The sequence below is a fragment of the Fusarium fujikuroi genome, chromosome FFUJ_chr04 (assembly GCF_900079805.1).
Source record: "Fusarium fujikuroi IMI 58289 draft genome, chromosome FFUJ_chr04".
Classification (NCBI taxonomy): Eukaryota; Fungi; Ascomycota; class Sordariomycetes; order Hypocreales; family Nectriaceae; genus Fusarium; species Fusarium fujikuroi.
In genome coordinates, this window is record NC_036625.1 from 1,794,638 (window position 1) to 1,813,346 (window position 18,709).

At 49.0% G+C, this 18,709-nt stretch overlaps 5 protein-coding genes; 2 read left to right on the forward strand and 3 right to left on the reverse strand.

Moving 5' to 3' along the window:
* Positions 1-4,886: 4,886 nt before the first annotated feature.
* FFUJ_13565 (probable xylulose-5-phosphate phosphoketolase) lies at positions 4,887-7,444 on the forward strand (the record flags this gene model as incomplete). XM_023576265.1 has 3 exons in its annotated part: positions 4,887-6,431; positions 6,482-6,686; positions 6,735-7,444. 3 exons carry the CDS (start codon positions 4,887-4,889, stop codon positions 7,442-7,444), a joined length of 2,460 nt encoding a protein of 819 aa, XP_023429439.1.
* A 253-nt stretch (positions 7,445-7,697) lies between these two features.
* Positions 7,698-8,306, reverse strand: FFUJ_13566 (uncharacterized protein; the record flags this gene model as incomplete). Its single annotated transcript, XM_023576266.1, has 1 exon — positions 7,698-8,306. One exon carries the CDS (start codon positions 8,304-8,306, stop codon positions 7,698-7,700), a length of 609 nt encoding a protein of 202 aa, XP_023429440.1.
* Positions 8,307-8,761: 455 nt separating this feature from the next.
* Positions 8,762-11,658, reverse strand: FFUJ_13567 (probable DNA mismatch repair protein MSH2; the record flags this gene model as incomplete). XM_023576267.1 has 4 exons in its annotated part: positions 8,762-9,596; positions 9,660-11,395; positions 11,447-11,578; positions 11,635-11,658. The coding sequence occupies 4 exons, from the start codon at positions 11,656-11,658 to the stop codon at positions 8,762-8,764; spliced, it is 2,727 nt and encodes a 908-aa protein (XP_023429441.1).
* Positions 11,659-13,683: 2,025 nt separating this feature from the next.
* FFUJ_13568 (related to zinc transporter) lies at positions 13,684-15,500 on the forward strand (the record flags this gene model as incomplete). XM_023576268.1 has 6 exons in its annotated part: positions 13,684-13,853; positions 13,904-14,008; positions 14,066-14,263; positions 14,325-14,580; positions 14,631-14,883; positions 14,935-15,500. 6 exons carry the CDS (start codon positions 13,684-13,686, stop codon positions 15,498-15,500), a joined length of 1,548 nt encoding a protein of 515 aa, XP_023429442.1.
* Positions 15,501-15,769: 269 nt separating this feature from the next.
* FFUJ_13569 (related to subtilisin-like serine protease) lies at positions 15,770-18,709 on the reverse strand (the record flags this gene model as incomplete). XM_023576269.1 has 11 exons in its annotated part: positions 15,770-15,995; positions 16,058-16,299; positions 16,349-16,436; positions 16,482-16,575; positions 16,619-16,725; positions 16,772-17,730; positions 17,789-17,843; positions 17,896-18,004; positions 18,055-18,118; positions 18,166-18,369; positions 18,560-18,709. The coding sequence occupies 11 exons, from the start codon at positions 18,707-18,709 to the stop codon at positions 15,770-15,772; spliced, it is 2,298 nt and encodes a 765-aa protein (XP_023429443.1).

Consider the following 18,709-nt stretch of genomic DNA (forward strand, 5'->3'; position numbering starts at 1 on the left):
GATGGTGCCCTAATTGCGGCCTCAACACGGTTATGTGATGTTTCGGGTGGCAAGGCTGATTAATGAGTGCAAAATGTTTAATTTTTGAGTAAGTCACAAAGAAACGGACGATTATGGGTGCTTGTGATGTTGTCGCGATGATGGAAGAGAAGCCCCGAGTTATCGAGTGAGATTGAATGAAATGACGTACGCTAGCTTAGTAGGTATGTAGCTTTATTCTAATGGATGGCGTAAATGCCGGTAAGACAGTTTGATGGGGCAGTTACGGAGGCGTACTTCAAAAGTACATGATAAGGCTGTTTTCCTAAAACAATAATATTGCGCAAAACTGTTTGCTAAGCTGCCTTTCTTGGAAGATCTTATTTCCAGTTGCTCTCGTGCCATTCTTGGTGATATCAATACGCATACTCAATCTGCATCACGCCCAATGGTGGGTGGTCTCTGACCTCAAAACTCATATGCCCAGGTTCCCAGGCTCAACGACTCGTAAGAAAAAGAACAGGAAGAAAAAGCGTCATCACCGGTGGTGAGCCTCGTGTTTTGCTCGTATACTAACAACGGGGAAATAATGGAATCGCGATGCATTCTCGTACAGTTGTGTTCACAAGGGGATAGATAGATGTTCAAAAACGCCATATGTAGAGCATCGATTCGTTTCATGCTAACCATTTCTGATCAGTCGAAAAATAGTGAGTATCATCAGAGAACCTACCGTAAGGTACTCGTTTATCTCAAATGTTCGTTTCACACTGCATTTAGTGCAGAAAGTCTGTAATACCGTCGCCTTCGCCATTGTCTGGCTCATTTGGAATCGGCGGGTCAGGTTTTGGCGTCTCTGGACGATGCGCAATGGCAACGATCGGGCTCATGATGACTTTGATGTGTTCTCCCTTCTTCTGATGATATTTTGTTCGGGTCTTTGGGGACAGTTCGATCGAGAAGATGACAGTTCTTTAGCCTCAAATATTAAAGAGGAAAATGGGTGGGATATATAAAAGCAAAAAGTCAACTAACAGCGCGGGGGGCACGTTACGTTACGTCAGGGTTTTGTGAGCCATCTAAATCATTGGAGGAGCTGAGCCAAGACAAAAAAACGTGTGGTTTACATTCCATCCAATCCATTCCGACTCAACAATTGCCGCGTGGGTTAATAAGGGGTTGCAGTTGGGTATGACGAGCACTGTAGTGAGTGATCATGCGACTCTTCGAGGCCCAATCTCAGGTTTCTTTGGATATCCTCAAAAGGGCCGTTAAGTACCAGGACCATGGATATCATTTAGACAACGTTTTATAGTTGACAGAGAATGCGGGGGGTTGGAGATTGTTCTTCAGATCTTTGGTAACATGTCCTTGCTTTTTCCGCGGATCTGGATAATCAATCGTTGGTAAAGGTCCCTGATGAGCATAGGGTTAATGAATTGTTACAAGTTATCTGTCATGATGCACTGCATTCATTGCACATTGAACCTGGTCTCGATACTTGCATGACATGACATGATATGATATGATATGATATCAAGCATGTGATTCGAGCCTCACGACATGCAATAAAATTGACTGGACCCTGAACCTCTCTTGGTCATCGCTGACTGATGCCAGCAATTATAGAGACACCTTTTGTCTCTGGAAAAACACCATTTCTTCATTCAAAGGAACCACCTGGACCAGGCAAAAATGCTCGTCGCTCAACTTTCCCCATGTACAGTATGTAGCCCCCATCACGATGTGGAAGTCTGACAGGGACAGGGAGCAAGGGTCGAGGAAACCCAATTGGTTGTGACACCCTTTGAGCAGTTGGCAAAAAAGACAGACAGACAGACAGACAGACACAAATAATTGACAGTTGACGAGTGTGTCTTGTCGAAAATTGAGCGAGATTGGCATCTTGTACGTTTTGGGTTCTACATGATAGCATCAGCCCTTGAACGACACATTCTTAGAGATCCTCAACACCACGCTTAGATTACCCGAAAACAAAGCGATGGAAGAAAACCAGCCAGAATGGAATTGCTGCCAAGTTGCCCATTGTTACGATCTCCATTCCTCTGATATTTTTGTACTTCTGATGCTGTGTGGCTGAACTAACAGTCGGATCCGGCGGGAGAGGGAGGATACTTCGGCTTGTGATCCTACGAACGAGATGAGGGGTAGCTCTCTACTCAAAGCGGTTCAACACCGGTACCTCATGGCAAATGTTGGTTCTCAATTGATCGTCATCGAAATCTCAAGCTTCTTGGATTTGGCCGAGCTTTCCACTGATGGGTACTGTAAGACTCGAATCCTTTGCGGATCGCTTTTTAGCGGGGAGACGTAATATCAGATCAGGGCAAAGCGGGTGTCGTGCATGCATGAGACGGACTAGACTGTCTAGATTGGCATCAACTTCTGAGCTGTACGGACGGTGCATGCGGTCACGTCGGATAAAATGGAGGATACAGACAGAGAGAGGTCAAAGTCAAAACCCAAAGGTCCACCATGAGTTTGCTTGCATCCATCCATCCGTCCGTCCATCCATCCTTGAAGGGCGTGTGTGCATGGAGAGGAGACGAGACGGGAGCAGGAAGCGCTTTGTGAGACAAGTAAGTGGATATATCTTCCCCAGAACGCTCAGGGCCAAGAGAGGCCCTTGTTGATCAACTCGAATATCGAGGTTTTGGAGAAATGATTGACCATCATCGTTGATGAGTCCAACAACAAACAAGTCATGAGAGACAAAAGGGTTCGTGTATGACCTCAGAAGTTGGGGACTCACTGACCCAAGGTATGTATGCATCTCGGACAGGTCACAGGTCCGCCCTTTGCGTTCGACAGCGTAACCCTACAGTACTGTACAGTACAGTACAGCACAGGAGAAATTTCCTTTCCAGTAAAATAATACGCAGGAATTATCATAACTCATAAAGCATGCCACAAACTGACTCTTGACAATCCCCAATCTTTGGAAGGGAACCCAATCGGCCGGTAGACGGCCAATTTGCGTTGCATTTCAGGCCACCAAACACGTCGGGTGAGCTGCTACCGACCCGATATGAGATGCCATCATGAGAAAAATTGAAAGAAGGACATTCTCGTAAAATTGAGGCTAGGGTAAAAGTATCATGATATCAGTCCTTGAGGAGCTCTAACATCAGATGTTAGTTGGATCAGCCACAGATGATACATGGCGGATGGATACGGATACTTGACTTTAGCCTATGGTTCGTGTGAAAGCTCAAGTACAGACTGACTAAGCCCGTGTACCTCCGGCACCCGCACCCGTCTAAACCGTAAGCGGGTCTCCACCAGCGGCCGGGTCCTCCCACTGATTGATTCTTCCTCTACCAACATCATCCTCCTCCTCATCATGGATAACTAGCCATGATCCATTCATTAATTGTTACACCCCTGTCAACTCTCTTCTCCTCCCCCTGGGGCCCCAATCAAAGCTCCCCATTCTCCAGCTTCGTCCCCTGCCCGTCAGATGTCAAGCATGTCCTGCGTGGCCATCTGTAACCTGGAAAATCAAGTAGCTTGCCTATTGATTGTGCTACTGATAGTCAGAAAACGACTGTCGATGTGAAATAAGGCCCGACTAGCTAACATGCCACATTCTGAGCCTTTCTGGGCGCTGTCAGTTTCAACCTGCTTGCTTGCTTGCTTGCTAGCTGAGCCTGCTCTCAATTTATCCCCGCGTATCAACGGTCACGAAACGATTCTATACTGCCTATACAGTGCTGCCATGCTCGTCGGCTCTACCAAGCCCATCAGCACTTTGGGCAATTTGACTCTGCGATTGACTTTGGTAGTGATTACGATTACAATCCTCAACGCCTCTCACAGCACGAGTTCGGTAACACAAGGGGAATATAGCTACAGCGGGAGGTGGCGCTAGCAATGCCCTTCCCGTTTCGGTGGCTGCAAAAAAACATATCGAGATACAAAGATACATCAGACCACTTTTTGCAACGACCGTCAACATCCATCGTCACCATCCGAAGCTCCAGAACGTGTCAAAGCTATCCACCTTTGACTCGTTCTTGGCTGATATCTGCCAACAAGAAACAAGAGCTAATATGCTAGCCAACCTTACTTGGGTACCTATACCGATCTCCCCTTCTGTGCCGCCGGCGGAGGATGAGATATCGACGTCCTCCAGGCAGACCACTTCGCTACCCATCCCATCCCATTCCACTGTCTGTCCTGTCCTGTCCTGCCCGGTCCGTCTTCCTTGCTCTCTTCCGCTCCTTATGCCTCTTCTGAATAGGCAGGGTAGCTTAGGCAATTGGGAACGTCCCCCACGCACGCCACTATCTTGCCCAACGCTCATCTCATTACCCATCTTGTGTCTGAACTTTGAGCCGCCCAGCAACCTCCTACGGTACTACGTGCCATCCAATCCGTGACAGTGGTAATCTACACCCACGCCCTTGCCCTCGCCCTCAGCCGTGCAGAAAACCTATCCCATCTCCCTCGTACTCCAATTGGATCACCATCCTGCTGTAACCTCTGCTGATCTCGTCAACGGCCGTCTACCCATACGTAGTAGCTCCATGGGCCATGGGTTTACGTTACCCTACCCAATCTGCGGCGAAGACTTCAAACTAAGCCTGGTATAGTATGTACATACATGTCGTAGCATGTAGCATGTAACAGGTAGGAATAGCATAGCCTTTCCTTTCCCTTCGGCGTTCTCTCACCGCACTCCCCGTTATCCTCTATACCTACCTCTCTTCTCCTCTTTCCTTGGCAACCCTTTCAGCTTTCTCATATAAGAAGTCTTGGAAACTCTGCATATAGAGTTCTCTCTTTTGTTCTTTCTTCTCATCTCTCATCCCAAGAGTTCAACTCCACTTACAACTCTTACAACCTCATCACTCATATACATATATCCTAATTACCCTACCCCAATGACTGAGGAAGTCAAATCTATCTCGCCCTTTGGCATTGCCCGCTCAACTGTCAAGGGCGAGCCTCTCTCCAAGGAGGAGATCCAGCAGTACAATGACTTCTTCAAGGCCAGCTGCTACCTCTCCTTAGGTATGATCTACCTCAAGGAGAACCCTCTTCTTCGAGAACCCCTCAAGGCCGATCATCTCAAGCTTCGATTGCTTGGTCACTTTGGCTCTGCCCCCGGCCAAATCTTCACATACATGCACTTTAACCGTCTGATCAAGAAGCACGATCTCGATGCTCTCTTCATCTCTGGTCCCGGACACGGTGCCCCCGCTGTCCTGTCTCAGTCTTATCTGGAGGGTGTCTACACCGAAGTGTATCCTGACAAGACTCAAGATGCTGAGGGTATGCAAAAGTTCTTCAAGAGCTTTTCCTTCCCCGGTGGAATTGGCTCTCATGCTACTCCGGAAACCCCAGGATCTCTCCACGAGGGTGGTGAGCTGGGTTACTCCATCTCACATGCTTTTGGTGTTGTCTTCGATAATCCTGACTTGATTGCTCTTACTATGGTTGGTGATGGTGAGGCTGAGACTGGTCCCCTGGCTACCGCCTGGCACAGCAACAAGTTCCTCAACCCAATCGTTGACGGTGCTGTCCTCCCTGTTCTTCATCTCAACGGTTACAAGATCAACAACCCTACAGTCCTTGCTCGAATCTCACACCGAGAACTTGAATGTCTCTTTATCGGTTATGGCTGGCAGCCATACTTTGTTGAGGGTGACGATGTTGAGACCATGCACCAAGCTATGGCTGCTACTCTCGAGCACTGCGTGGATGAGATTCGAAAGATCCAGAAGGAGGCCCGTGATTCCGGCGAGGCCAAGCGACCTCTGTGGCCCATGATCGTTCTCCGAAGTCCCAAGGGCTGGACTGCCCCTCGCAAGGTTGACGACAACTATCTGGAGGGTTACTGGCGAGCTCACCAGGTCCCCATCGCAGACCCCGCCACAAACCCTGCTCACCTCAAGGTCCTTGAGGATTGGATGCGAAGCTACGAGCCTGACCGTCTATTCGACGAGTCTGGCGCGCCTATTGCTTCTCTCCGTGCTCTTGTGCCTGAAGGTAACCGACGAATGAGCGCCAACCCCGTCGCCAACGGCGGTGCGCTTAGGAAGCCGTTGAGGATGCCCAACTTCAAAGACTATGCCATCAAGGTTGACAGCCCCGGAAATGTCATGAACGCCAGCATGACCAACATGGCTGTCTTCCTCAAGGATGTCATTGCTGAGAACCAGACAAACTTCCGTCTCTTTGGCCCTGATGAGACTGAGTCTAATAAGCTTGGCGGTGTCTACGCTGCCGGGAAGAAGGTCTGGATGGGCGAGTACTTTGAGGAGGATGCCAACGGTGGTAACCTTGCCAAGGCCGGCCGTGTCGTTGAGATGCTTTCTGAGCATAACTGTGAAGGTTGGCTTGAGGGTTACCTCCTTAGTGGTCGTCACGGTCTTCTCAATAGTTACGAGCCTTTCATTCACGTTATTGACTCTATGGTCAACCAGGTATGTAACACGCTCTGTTCCAGGGTTACTCTTACTGACTATCCCTATAGCACTGCAAGTGGATCGAGAAGTGTCTCGAGGTTGAGTGGCGAGCCAAGGTTGCCTCCCTCAACATTCTCTTGACTGCAGTTGTCTGGCGTCAAGACCACAACGGTTTCACTCACCAAGATCCCGGTTTCCTCGACGTTGTCGCCAACAAGAGCCCCGAAGTTGTCCGCATCTACCTACCTCCTGATGGCAACTGCCTGCTTTCTGGTATGTTCAACTCGCGATCTTAGTCTGAATTTGACTAACTTGTCACAGTCATGGACCACTGTCTCCGATCAGTCAACTACGTTAACGTTGTTGTCTCTGATAAGCAGGAGCATCTTCAGTACCTCTCCATGGACGCTGCCATTGAGCATTGCACCAAGGGTATCGGTATCTGGCCTCAGTTCTCCACCGATGCTGGACAGGACCCCGACCTGGTCATGGCCTCTTGCGGTGATATCAGCACTCACGAGTCTTTGGCTGCCATTGATCTACTGCTTGAGCACTTCCCTGAGCTCAAGATTCGATGCGTCAACGTTGTCGATCTCTTTAAGCTGATCCACCCCAGCGACCACCCCCACGGTCTTCCTGACACTGAGTGGACCAGCCTGTTCACTGATGACACTCCTGTCATCTTCAACTTCCACAGTTACCCCTGGATGGTGCACCGCCTGACATACAAGCGTCCCGGTAGCCGCAACCTCCACGTTCGCGGTTACAAGGAGAAGGGCAACATCGATACACCCCTCGAGCTTGCTATTCGCAACCAGACTGATCGTTTCAGTTTGGCTATCGATGCTATTGACCGCATGCCTCAACTGCACAACCGGGGTGCCTCGGCCCGCCAGGCTCTCCTCAATGCACAGATCCAGGCCCGCAACGAGGCTTTCGAGACAGGCATGGACCCTCCCTTCCTTAAGAACTGGACCTGGAAGCGCAATGGCCTTTGGAAGAAGGTTGCCGACGGCCTTGTCTCTCGATAGATGATATAGAAACACTTTACAGGTCAAGGAGAAACGGATGCGGCCCATCGCTGGATATCCCTTCACGGCACCAAAGACTTCTAGACGGAAACGAATAGATGAAATAAATTCAACAAAAATAAGACGGTGGGCGTTGCTGGACGGACGGTTGTCATGTTAACAAGATGTTATGGCTTTCCTATTTCTTCTCATCTCTTTACGAATTTCCATAGTTATGCAATACGAATCGTTCAAAATAGTTCCCATGAAACACTCAATTCTGAACTGCTTCCCTCTTCATGTGATACTGCGTCATGCCCAGCTCAGGGAACTCACTTGTCCCAACGACCCTGAATCCGAACTTCTCATACAGGCCCCTTCCTTCGCCAGAGCTATTCAAATAAGACATCCAACCTTCTTGGTCGGCTCTCTCAACACCAAATCTCATGAGCGCAGATCCTACGCCCCGTCGCTGAGCCTCTTTTGCTGTGGCGATCGTGCTTAGGAACCAATGCCTCTCACCAGCGACGTGTTTGAAAGTCTCATCAGCATTCCTCTGAAAGAAATCCGCCGCGGTCGCCTGGTCCCCTGAAGCAGGAAACGTAGAAGGGTCGATCTGCTTCCCCGACAATGGTGGGTTTTCTCTACGAACCCAGCGCGCCCAGCCGAGGATTTGAGAATCGTCCTCTGCGACGAGCATGAAATTGTCGTCCTTGTCGTCGATGTTGGTTCGGAGAAATGAAGTTTGGAAGGCTTGGGCATCAGGAGATGACGGGGAGAAGCAACGCTGGTTTAAAGGCGAGGAAGAGAATGCCGAGAAGAAGACGGCGAGCATTTGGGGGATATCTTCGGGCGTTGCTGGGCGGATTGTTATGGGTGACATGATTGCGGTTGGTGAAAGGTTGAAGTTGTGATTTGGGTAAAATGAAGAGAACGTCGGTATAAGTTCTTTGACCAATAGGGTGACTCACGCCTATAAAGCAAAAACATCTTTGCCTCTGTTAAAATATCGACTGGTCAGCCGCAAGCACTCATACAGAGGTCACTTCTGATATTGTCACCAACACAACAGAAAATAGGCCAGCACGAGAGTGTAAGTTGGGAAAATGACTAGCCTTTATCTATCACCACTACAAGTATTGGCCAACTCAATCATAGCGTGTGATTCGCCAGACAACCAACTGATGGCGACTATGTTCTCCGACTAGGCCAGTTTCCTGACTAGTTCAAACGGTCTCGTAGTATTCCCATGATTAATTCCGACTTTCTGAACGCCCCGTTGCCGAACCGACCCATCGCCGTGCTACATCGCTTTGACCAAGATGACTGCTATTACAGCTACAGAGCCTTGACTGACTGAAAGAAAGGGTTTGCCTGCAGCTCAGCATTTGCCCCAACGAGCTCTTTCAAAGCAGCGACTTGCTCTTCGCGGCTCATATCCCCTGCCTTGACCTTATCCTTCCACTCCACCAAGACTCGCTTGAGCATGGCGCTCCCCGTCTCAACGTCTTGCTTGCTGTACTGCAGTGCTAAATCCTCATGCTTGGTGGTAAAGTCCTCGAGCTCATCTGCCTTGCGTTTGGCCATACGGACAACCTTGTCCGGGAAGCGAACCAGCTCGGCGACGTGGATGCCGAAACTCTGGTCGCACACACCTGGTGCTACCTTGTACAGCAACGTCACTTCGCGCTTCGCATCCGCATCCGCCTCCGAAGCCGCTGCTGAGCTAGTGCCGCCGATGTGCGCCGTGACATGGAGGTTCTGTACTTGCGGATACTGGTCGGCGAGAGCTGTGAGTTCGTGGAAGTGAGTGGCAAACATGGCAGAGCAGCCGATCTCCTTCACAATGTGCTCTGAGATAGCCCATGCAAGACCGAATCCGTCATATGTCGATGTGCCACGTCCAAGTTCATCAATAATGATCAAGGACTCTGCCGTAGCTGACTTGAGGATATTAGCAGTTTCAAGCATCTCGGCCATGAAGGTCGAGACACCCTTGAGTTGCGAATCGCTAGCACCTACGCGTGCCAATATGGAGTCATAAATGGTCAACTCGGCCTCTGCACAAGGTACGAAACACCCAACCTGTGCCATAAGTGCAATGACACCCGTTTGTCGGATATAGGTTGACTTGCCGCCCATATTGGGGCCGGTAATGATGAGAAAAGAAGACTTGTCGCGAGTAAGCTCAATGTCGTTCGTGATGAACTGAACATCGTCCTGAAGTTCCATACAAGGATGACGGGCTTCGCGAAGTATCGTCTGGCCCTCGCCACGAGCGTGGATCTTGGGCCGGACATACGACTCAGGGGCATGGACTGAGGCGTGGGAAAAGGAAACGATTACGTCAAGATGGGCAAGAACACCAGCTAGGCGCTCTAGAACTGGGCAGTAGGAGGAAGCAACTTGGACAACTTCGTGGACAAGACTGCTTTGTGTTCTGTTGTAGTTCTGGGACAGCTGATCATACTCGCGACGATAAGCCTGCAGCTTTTTGGTCGTGAAATAAACACCGTTCTTTTGTGTCGAGCACTCTTGATACTTGGAGTTGTTTCGAATGCAGCCAGCCTCTTGTCGTGTGAGACGCATGCAAACTCCGTGTACCTTGTGGCTGGTCTCAAGGAAGATCTTCTTGTCGGGATCTTGGCCTAGGTCTTTAGCCGAAGCCGTGAACTCGGCACGAATATCCTTGTCAAGCTGGTCAAGTTTCTTTCGGATGATGCGTAAGCTTTTATCAAAATCGGCTTTAATGATGTACTCATGTCGATCAAGAGCGTCGAGATCAACGGTTTGCTCCACCATATCCTGCAACTTGCCCAAGCTATCAGATAGGTCACGAAGCTTGATAGTGTATGCCTCGTCGAGAGGGTCTTTATAATTCTCATCCATGACACCTTCAAATGTGCCAATAAAGCCAGGTAGACGGATGACAACCTGGTATGCGCGGACGACGTCCTCTAGGTTAGCCTTGCCTCGCTGGAAGCGCTTTGAAAGTCTGTAGAGGTCAGGAATGGATCGAAGGTGTTCCTCCTGGAGTGTCTGTCGGAGTTCAGTATCAACATAGAAAGCTTCTACCAACTGTTGACGCTTCTCAATCTCCGTCTTGCTCATCAAAGGCTGCTTCAACCACTGTGCCAAGAGTCGACTACCAACTGGTGTCTTGCAGTGGTTGAGTACACCAAAAATGCTCATTGTTTTGGATCCATCTCGAGGACCTGGCATGAGGTTAAGGGCCTTTAGAGCAGCAGCATCTAGCTTCATGAAATGTGCCAGGTCGTGTTGATATAGCTGATACTGGCCAAAGTTGGAAGGATCCTGCAGAACACCAAGGTATTTGATCAGAGATGCAGCAGATCCCATGGCAAGCTTAAGATCAGTCTGTGGTAGAAGAGATGTCGATCGCTCATCCTTGAGCAGACGTGCCAGGTCTTGTTCAATATCCCTGGTACCAAAGTCGCCAGCTGGTCTCTCTGCGATAGCCACACCGCAGTTATCAATAATCTTCTTCAGCTTGGACAGTTCGGGGTCCTTCTCCTTTTCACCCTTGTCGATCTGGATCAAGCACTCACGGACACCGAGCTGGATAAGGAGTGCTTCAAAGTTGGAGTAGAGGTCGTTGTCGAGAAATTCGCTTACACCAAGCTCGCGGACGCTGGCATCGGCGAAGCAAACACCAACATTTCGAGCTTCGGATGCCTTTGTGGAGATTTTGACGGCGAGAATCATAGGGGCCGACTCAATCTGGCCTCCAAGGTCATCCTCAACATCTTGTAAGTTGCCTGGCGAAGCCTGCTTGACACACTGCCAGTTCATGCGACCAGAAGGGCTTTGCCAGATCTCTATTCGCTTTCCCAATTTGAGCAGGGCTTCTCGAAGGAATTGTCGGAATACGGTCATGGTCATGGTGACCGAGGGTAGTCCGGAGTTGTCATTTCGGCCGAGTTGTCGGACAACTGAAGTTGTCTTGTAGACCTGTAAAATAGTGTTAGCGGTGCTCAGACTTGGATTGCAGAAGAGACATACAGTTTTGGCGATATATGTGGCATCTCGACCATGTGAAGTATACCAATCTCCTCGGTCAAAGATACGGATTGTGTCTTGGTTAACGGCTGGCAATGATTTGTAGAAACGAATGAAGCCGCCCTCGTCATCGAGCTGGTGATATAAAATTAGTTGGGTGTATTCTGAGGTAGTTCATTTTCTGGAGGTACCTTTAGTTCTGGTCGTGAAGCCATAATAAGTTGATTGTCTTGTGAACTCCTGATACAAAGTCAATCAACGTAAGGGTCTCGTCGTAGTAAAAGTGCCTGAGAGACGTTGTACTTGTCGCGTCACTAGCTCCCGCATTGGCCGGGAGACGCGTTTTTGTGGGTTCTCAATTAAAGTGGTGACGCGAAACCTACATAAATTGGGTGTTGCATAATGTCTACATAAATACACACATGCATGCATGCACAACAATTCATTCAGGCTGAGTGATTCATGATTGGCCAGTTGATACAAAAGCACACGGCACCAACCCGTGATTCAACCTCTATCCCTTAGAATCCGAGGGCACCTCTATGGTATCTTTCGGGGACTAGCCAATCAGGTATATGGTATCAAAGATACTTCTTTTTACAGAGATTATACCTAGATTTAGGTGTCTATAATACTGCAACTTGTAGATCGCTACCTTTAGCCTCACTATTCTGCCACCTTAAGGCTGGTATCTGTGGCGTATCGATCGGCAGCCAATCAATACTGGGTCAAGCCCCATAAATACACTGCAGAGGTGCCTTCTCGGATACTAAGGGATTGGAAAGGCAGAGGCGCCCTTACACTTCCGTTTCTTCACATATCAAATCATCAAAAGTCACAGTGTATCTCGCTATTGACATCCCACGATTCTTATCATCAAATAGTCCCCTTTCAAGATCAGCGTCAATGATTCAACAGCAGCTAGCTCAGGGACCCTTGACATGGCTAAGCTGAAGAGCTGCCACCATGCCAGAAGAAGTCAGCCTCATCTCAAGAAAGGCACAGCGGACTCGAATGTCTCGAGACCAGGAATTATAATCCGAGACATATCTTGAGACTATCGATCTCCACATCGTGATAACCAGTCAGAGGTGCGCTATCAAAAGTTCAGTCGCCAGGATAACTTTCAGTCAGCCACGCCCACAACTCTACTAGGATATTGTCGAGATCTCATTTGACTAGCGTCAGCCGGCCCGTGTCATTGCTTTGAGACTTCTTATCACGAATATGGCAAGGGTGTGAATCTTGGGCCGTGGGGGCTTGGGAATCACTGCCTATGGAACCGTACGTGGTTATTTCTCGTTTTGTGGCGAGCGACTATTGAGAAGAACTACTTGTGACGTGATGTGCGCTGGCGAATCACTAGTTCTTGCATGAGGATTCACTTCCAAGGCATGAGTTGAGTGAAAACAATGAGATTGTGTTCGCAGTGCTCGTATTGGGCCAAGCACACAGGCACACGATGCTTCTTCTCCGTATAGAAGCTGGAAAATAGAGTCATTTTTAACCTTGTTTTTAACTTCTGCCAAGTGGGTATTCTTCGTTTTCTTTAACAGCAAAGAGCCGCAACCTAAATCTGCAAGTGGAAGCTAATTTTTTACAGGTGAATACGATGGAAACTCCGCTGTAAAAACCATGGCATTGTCATTGGTCAACAAGAGCAAGTTGTGCTTGAATATTCCGTGGCTTGGCGACAAGGATTGAACGCTCGACATTGACCATCCGGGTTCTCACTAGAGGCCCAAAATGGTAATTTACCGATTCATAGTGGACACAGACAGACACAGACCACAGACACCTCAAGGCCATCAAGGTCCTCAAGGTTCTCTCAGCCAAATCCACTATTTCCTCTATCATGGCTACGGTTATTGGCTTCTCGATGGCGGCTGGAGGAGACGACTCTTCTCTGAGTAAGAGGCTGAGACATTAACTTTTGCTCTCCCTCTCTGTTCTGTGCGCTTTTATTAAGGGTTCACATTGATACATATTAACTTTCTTCACTGCTACCCAGTATCTTAAAAGTCTTCCTCCTCAAACAACCCTTTTGGACAGTTTCAAGTTCCACCTCCTAACTCGAAACACACTCTCTCTTCCCGGTTGTTCGGCTTCAAGAGACGCAAGCTAGCGATTTAAGCATAAATTTCGACGCAGTCTCTCGGCTCTCCTGTGCCGTAGTCAACACTCAACAGTCGATCTCGTGCCGTCACCCGTCCGTCTCGCGCCTACTGGCCAATCTCAAGATGCACACCTCCGCTTTGTCACTCGCTGGATGGGGCCTTGTCTTCTCTGCGGCCTCTGCTGCTGCCAGCAATGTCCATATCGCCCCTAGAGCTACCCAGGCTCCCTCGACCACCGCAGCCAACCCTGAGGTAACTACCATTACAGGTTGCCACCTGCATGCCTCTGGACTGTTAGCAAATACCTCTCACAGGTCGATGCGGTTGACTGACACCCCTTCAGATATTGTTTCGCTGGTGAGACCGAGTACTTGGTAGATGTCAAGGTCACTGCAACCACAGACGTCCCTTCGCAGTACACCGACTGCCATTCCCATGGCTCTGATATGTAAGCTACAAATTGTGCCCCGCCATTGGCTCCTAGGTACTAACTCTTGTGACCTAGGTTCTGTGTAGACTCTGACGGTGCAGATGTTTCTGTTCAAGCTGAAGGTGCTGAGTCAGAAGAGGACCACGCCAAGGAAGATGAAGATCACGACCACGACCACGATCATGAGGAAGCAAGTGGCACCGGATCTGCAGCCGCGGCTGGAAACACCAAAGAAGCTGAGAACGAGCACTGCCATTTCCATGCTGGTGTTGAGTAAGTCGCTTCCTTCACTTCCACGTATACATCATCAACACTCGCTAATGCATCTATGTAGACACTGCACAGGTCATAGCGATTCTGAATCCAGCGAGACCGAGTCTGGTTCTTCCTCTTCTGCATGCCAGCCTCGGAGGAGAGACTATGACGTTGGTCTCCGTGTTGGTCTGCTCTTCGTTATCCTAGCCACAGGTGCTCTGGGTGTCTTTGGCCCCATCCTGCTGCACAAGATGATGCCCAGCAAACTCAACATTGTCCTCATTGTATTAAAGCAATTTGGAACTGGTATTATAATCTCTACCGCCTTTGTTCACGTATGTGAGATCATCTACCTTAACGAACGATTGCTAACTAACATCTCTAGCTGTACACCCACGCATTTCTCATGTTCGGTAACCAGTGTATTGGAGAGCTGGGCTATGAAGCTACGACATCCGCTCTTGTCATGGCTGGCATCTTCCTTTCTTTCCTTGTTGAGTACATCGGCAACCGCATCGTTCTCGCAAAGACAAAGGCTTCAGCCAATCTCTCTGGTGCTGAAAGGAAGAGTGCCTGGTTGTCTACTGAGGTTGTCAGTGTTCTGGTTATGGAGATGGGTATCCTCTTCCACTCTCTTCGTAAGTGTTCCCTCTATCATCCAATGTGTAGTTGGCTAACGTCACTGCTAGTGATCGGCTTAACGCTCGTTGTAGCAGGTGATGAATACTTCCTAACCTTATTCGTCGTCATTCTTTTCCATCAGATGTTTGAAGGTATCGCTCTTGGGAGCCGAATCGCCACCATCGGTACTTCGAACGATAGTCACGCCCCACCCGTGGCTCGCATCTCCCAGGACACTTCCTCCGCTCAAGATTCAGACAAGGCCCCTGCTTCCACTGAGACGATCCCAAACGAGGAATCGACCCCTGTTGGTTTGACCATGAAGAAGAAGCTCGGCCTTGCCTCTCTTTTCGCCTTCATTACTCCTATCGGTATGGCCATTGGTATTGGTGTCTTACAACAATTCAATGGTAACGACAAGTCTACTCTTATCGCAATCGGTACCCTCGACGCTGTCTCCGCAGGTATCCTCATGTGGGTTGGACTTGTAGAGATGTGGGCTGCAGATTGGATGTCAGGGGGTCATGGCCACAAGGCTGAGCTCGCTGACGCCAACCTGCTCACAACCATTCTTGCCGGCACTGGTCTGGTTGCCGGCCTGGTGGTGATGAGTCTTTTGGGTAAGTGGGCATAGAATTGGGGTTATTGGGAATGCTTTCTAAATATTGATCTTGCCTTCACGATAATACGATTGGCTAAGGAGTTTGGTGCCTGTATTTACGGAGTTCGTGTCAGGAGCATATGCAGTTGGGTTTGCCCTTTTGACAAAACTGGGGGCAACAACTGCTTGGATCTATACTACATACAAACGGCGTTGCTAGGATAGAGCAAATCGAAACGAGGTAAATGATGATGGTATACATCACTGCGTGCCCATGTTTGTAACCAATGAGACGATTCATATCAGCCCAAGCCAAGTGCCAGATCCTCACAAGGTAGCAGGCTTCCGTTACCGGTTAATTTTTTAGGAGCCCCTTTCCAAGGCTCGGGGCCTGGTACTTGGGTGCTCTGTACTTCAATGTCGAGTTGCGTGTACCGTTGTACGGCAGCACCTGGATACTGCTGGCCGTAGGGCTGTTCATGACATCCCAGTGATCGGAGATGCTTGGATTGCCGTAAGGCCGAAGAGCTGCAAAACGCATTCTTCACGACTGTCAGAACTTCCTATTGGTAGAATGAGAAGGTACTCACGTGTAGTTTCCGGGGGCTATTCTTGTACCGTTGGCGAGCTTGCCGAACCACCAAAAGACGTGAAATCCTCGTGATTGTCGTTTAAGCGGGAATGGCAATGTGTCATTCGGATCGTTGACAGTAGGGTCGAAGAACCAGAATTCCTCCGCATCTCGCATTGTTGTTGCTGAACCAATAAACCCATGTCTTCCGACCCGTGGAGGATAAGTCCATAAAGATTCTGACCAACCTTGTTCGAAGATCTGCTATCCATTAGATATCATGATCAATGGGAATCTACAGATAACTTACATCCCACCTAAGATTGTCGCAGGCGTATGATGTCCTACTGCCAATTTCAATAAAGTCACTCGCATCTCTATCGATATTAAAAGACCATCTTCCCTGTCGTCAGCAAAATGTGTACACGGGTTGAGTCACTTACGCTGAATCTTTATCAGGATCCGTGACAAATGGATCAACAATGAACATATTGTCAAATGCTTTCTCGGTGTCATATGCAGCTCCTGCCAAGGTCTCTGTAAGCTAGGCGTGTGAGTTCTTTACAAAGAGCTAACAAACCTCCGTATGGGATAGCCAATTTCTCCCCATGATCGGAATTGATCAATACCTTGCCACTGTATAGCGGCAGGTAATCATCGTCAACGTCAGGAAGCCCAAAAGTAACACTAATCACTGTAAGAGACCAAAATTTTGTCATCAACTCAGACCTACCTCAGTTCTCTTGTCTCTCCGGGTTCAATAAGGACCCTGTGTGGGAGCCTCACAGGGGGGTCAATGTTTTTGGGCTCAATAGCATAGAGTAGAGCCACTCCATATTCGGGATCGTAAATGTTGAAACCAGCTTGAGGCTCAAGCTTGAAAGAGTATTCGTGTGCTCTGCCGCCGGTATTGGTGATGTTGAAACTCCATCGTGGCCGGAACAGCTCTGTGTCCATCAAAGAAAAAGGCTCATACTCGAGTTGAGTGTCATAGTTGAGAACTTTCCAGGCGTCAACCAGTCCAGTACCGACCTGGAAAGGCGATGCTTTGTACTTGCGCATTAGACGATTATTGACAAACGGTAGGGTCGTTCCACTTGATGCGATGCGATCTCTGAGCATTTTCGCAAAGCCTGCACCATTGAAAGCACGACCACCGTACTGACCCACGAACAAAGCCGCAATGCCTGCAATGTAGGGGGCCGACATGGATGTCCCACTCAGCTCCTCGTAGCTCTGGTTCAGTACAGTGCTCATGATCATGTATCCAGGGGCGGTAATGTCGGGTTTAAGAAGCAACTCGTTGGTCGGGCCCCATGTCGTGAAGTAGACGGGAAGTGGCCCAAGGTCCTCGCCAGTTCTGTTAGCATTTGGCTTCGTAGTAACATTAGCAGCGGCGACAGCTAGAACTCCTCTGCCGACAGCTCCGCTACTGGAGTAGAACGGTCCAAACTCTCCTTCGTTACCAGCTGATGCTATCACGACGACGCCCTTGTCTACCAGTCGGCTGGCTAACATAGCCCAGGGGTTATCTGACCAGCCATTGGGTTGGCCAATGCTCGAGGTGATAACATCAGCCTTTAAATTCCCTGTCAGCAGTAACACATACTTGTGCATAATAGTACTTACTCCCGCATTATAAGCATCACACAGTGCTTGCATAATGGTCTCCTCGTCGGTCTCCCATGGATCCTGGCGATTATTAGCGGCAGAACTCGCGAAATAGTTCTTATTGGTCTCAAACACTTACATCAGAGAATACCTTGTATATGAGAAGTTCGGCCTCGGGCGCAACTCCAGTAAGCCTGAGGTCCATGTCATTAGAACTCTATCGTATTTGCCTCCAATAGAACTGACCATTCATTCTTAGCAGCAATGATACCTGCGACGTGAGTTCCATGACCTTGATAGTCCATGGGATCATTATCGGGTTGCTTGGGGTGCATTCTCTCATTGTGAGTTTCCCCTGAATGAAATGTAAGCCCTTGGTCATGGAAACAAGTCCAGCAAACCTACAGTCTGCTCCAACAAGATCATAACCCCCTTTGACTTTGCATCCAGGTCCAAAACAGCCTCCGAGCTTTACAAAATTAGTACGAAATAGAACCTGCTTCGCAATGAACATACCGCTTTATGAGTATAGTCAATGCCGGTGTCAATTATAGCGACAGTTGAACCCTTTCCACGAATACCGGCAGCATGGAGTTTGTCAACGCCCGTCCAGTGATGAATAGAATAGTTCCTTATAGATGAAGATGGGCCGCTCTCTGAGAACTCGACTTTTGGCATGGCCACTTTGTGGGCCTGCCACACGTTCACAACCCCTTCCATCTGGAGCAATGTATCCATGTTATCTGTGTCACTTTCAACCACCATCCCACTGAAAACATCACTACAATCAAAGCTCTGGAACAAAGGTCTTTTTCGATCGGGTTTCATGAGGAGTTGGCGTGTCACTGCGGTCGTGCCTTGATTCTGCAAGTGTGAGTGATGGGTTCAAGGACAGGACTGGTTTCTTTACCGGCTCGACTTCAACAATGAACTTTCGGGTGTTTCCAGCACTCGCTCGGCCAATTCTGGAGGAACGAACAGCCGGTTTATTGACTGCCTTGACATCAACGGCCACTGATGCCGCAACCAGCAAGACTTTCAACAGATTGTATGACTTCAT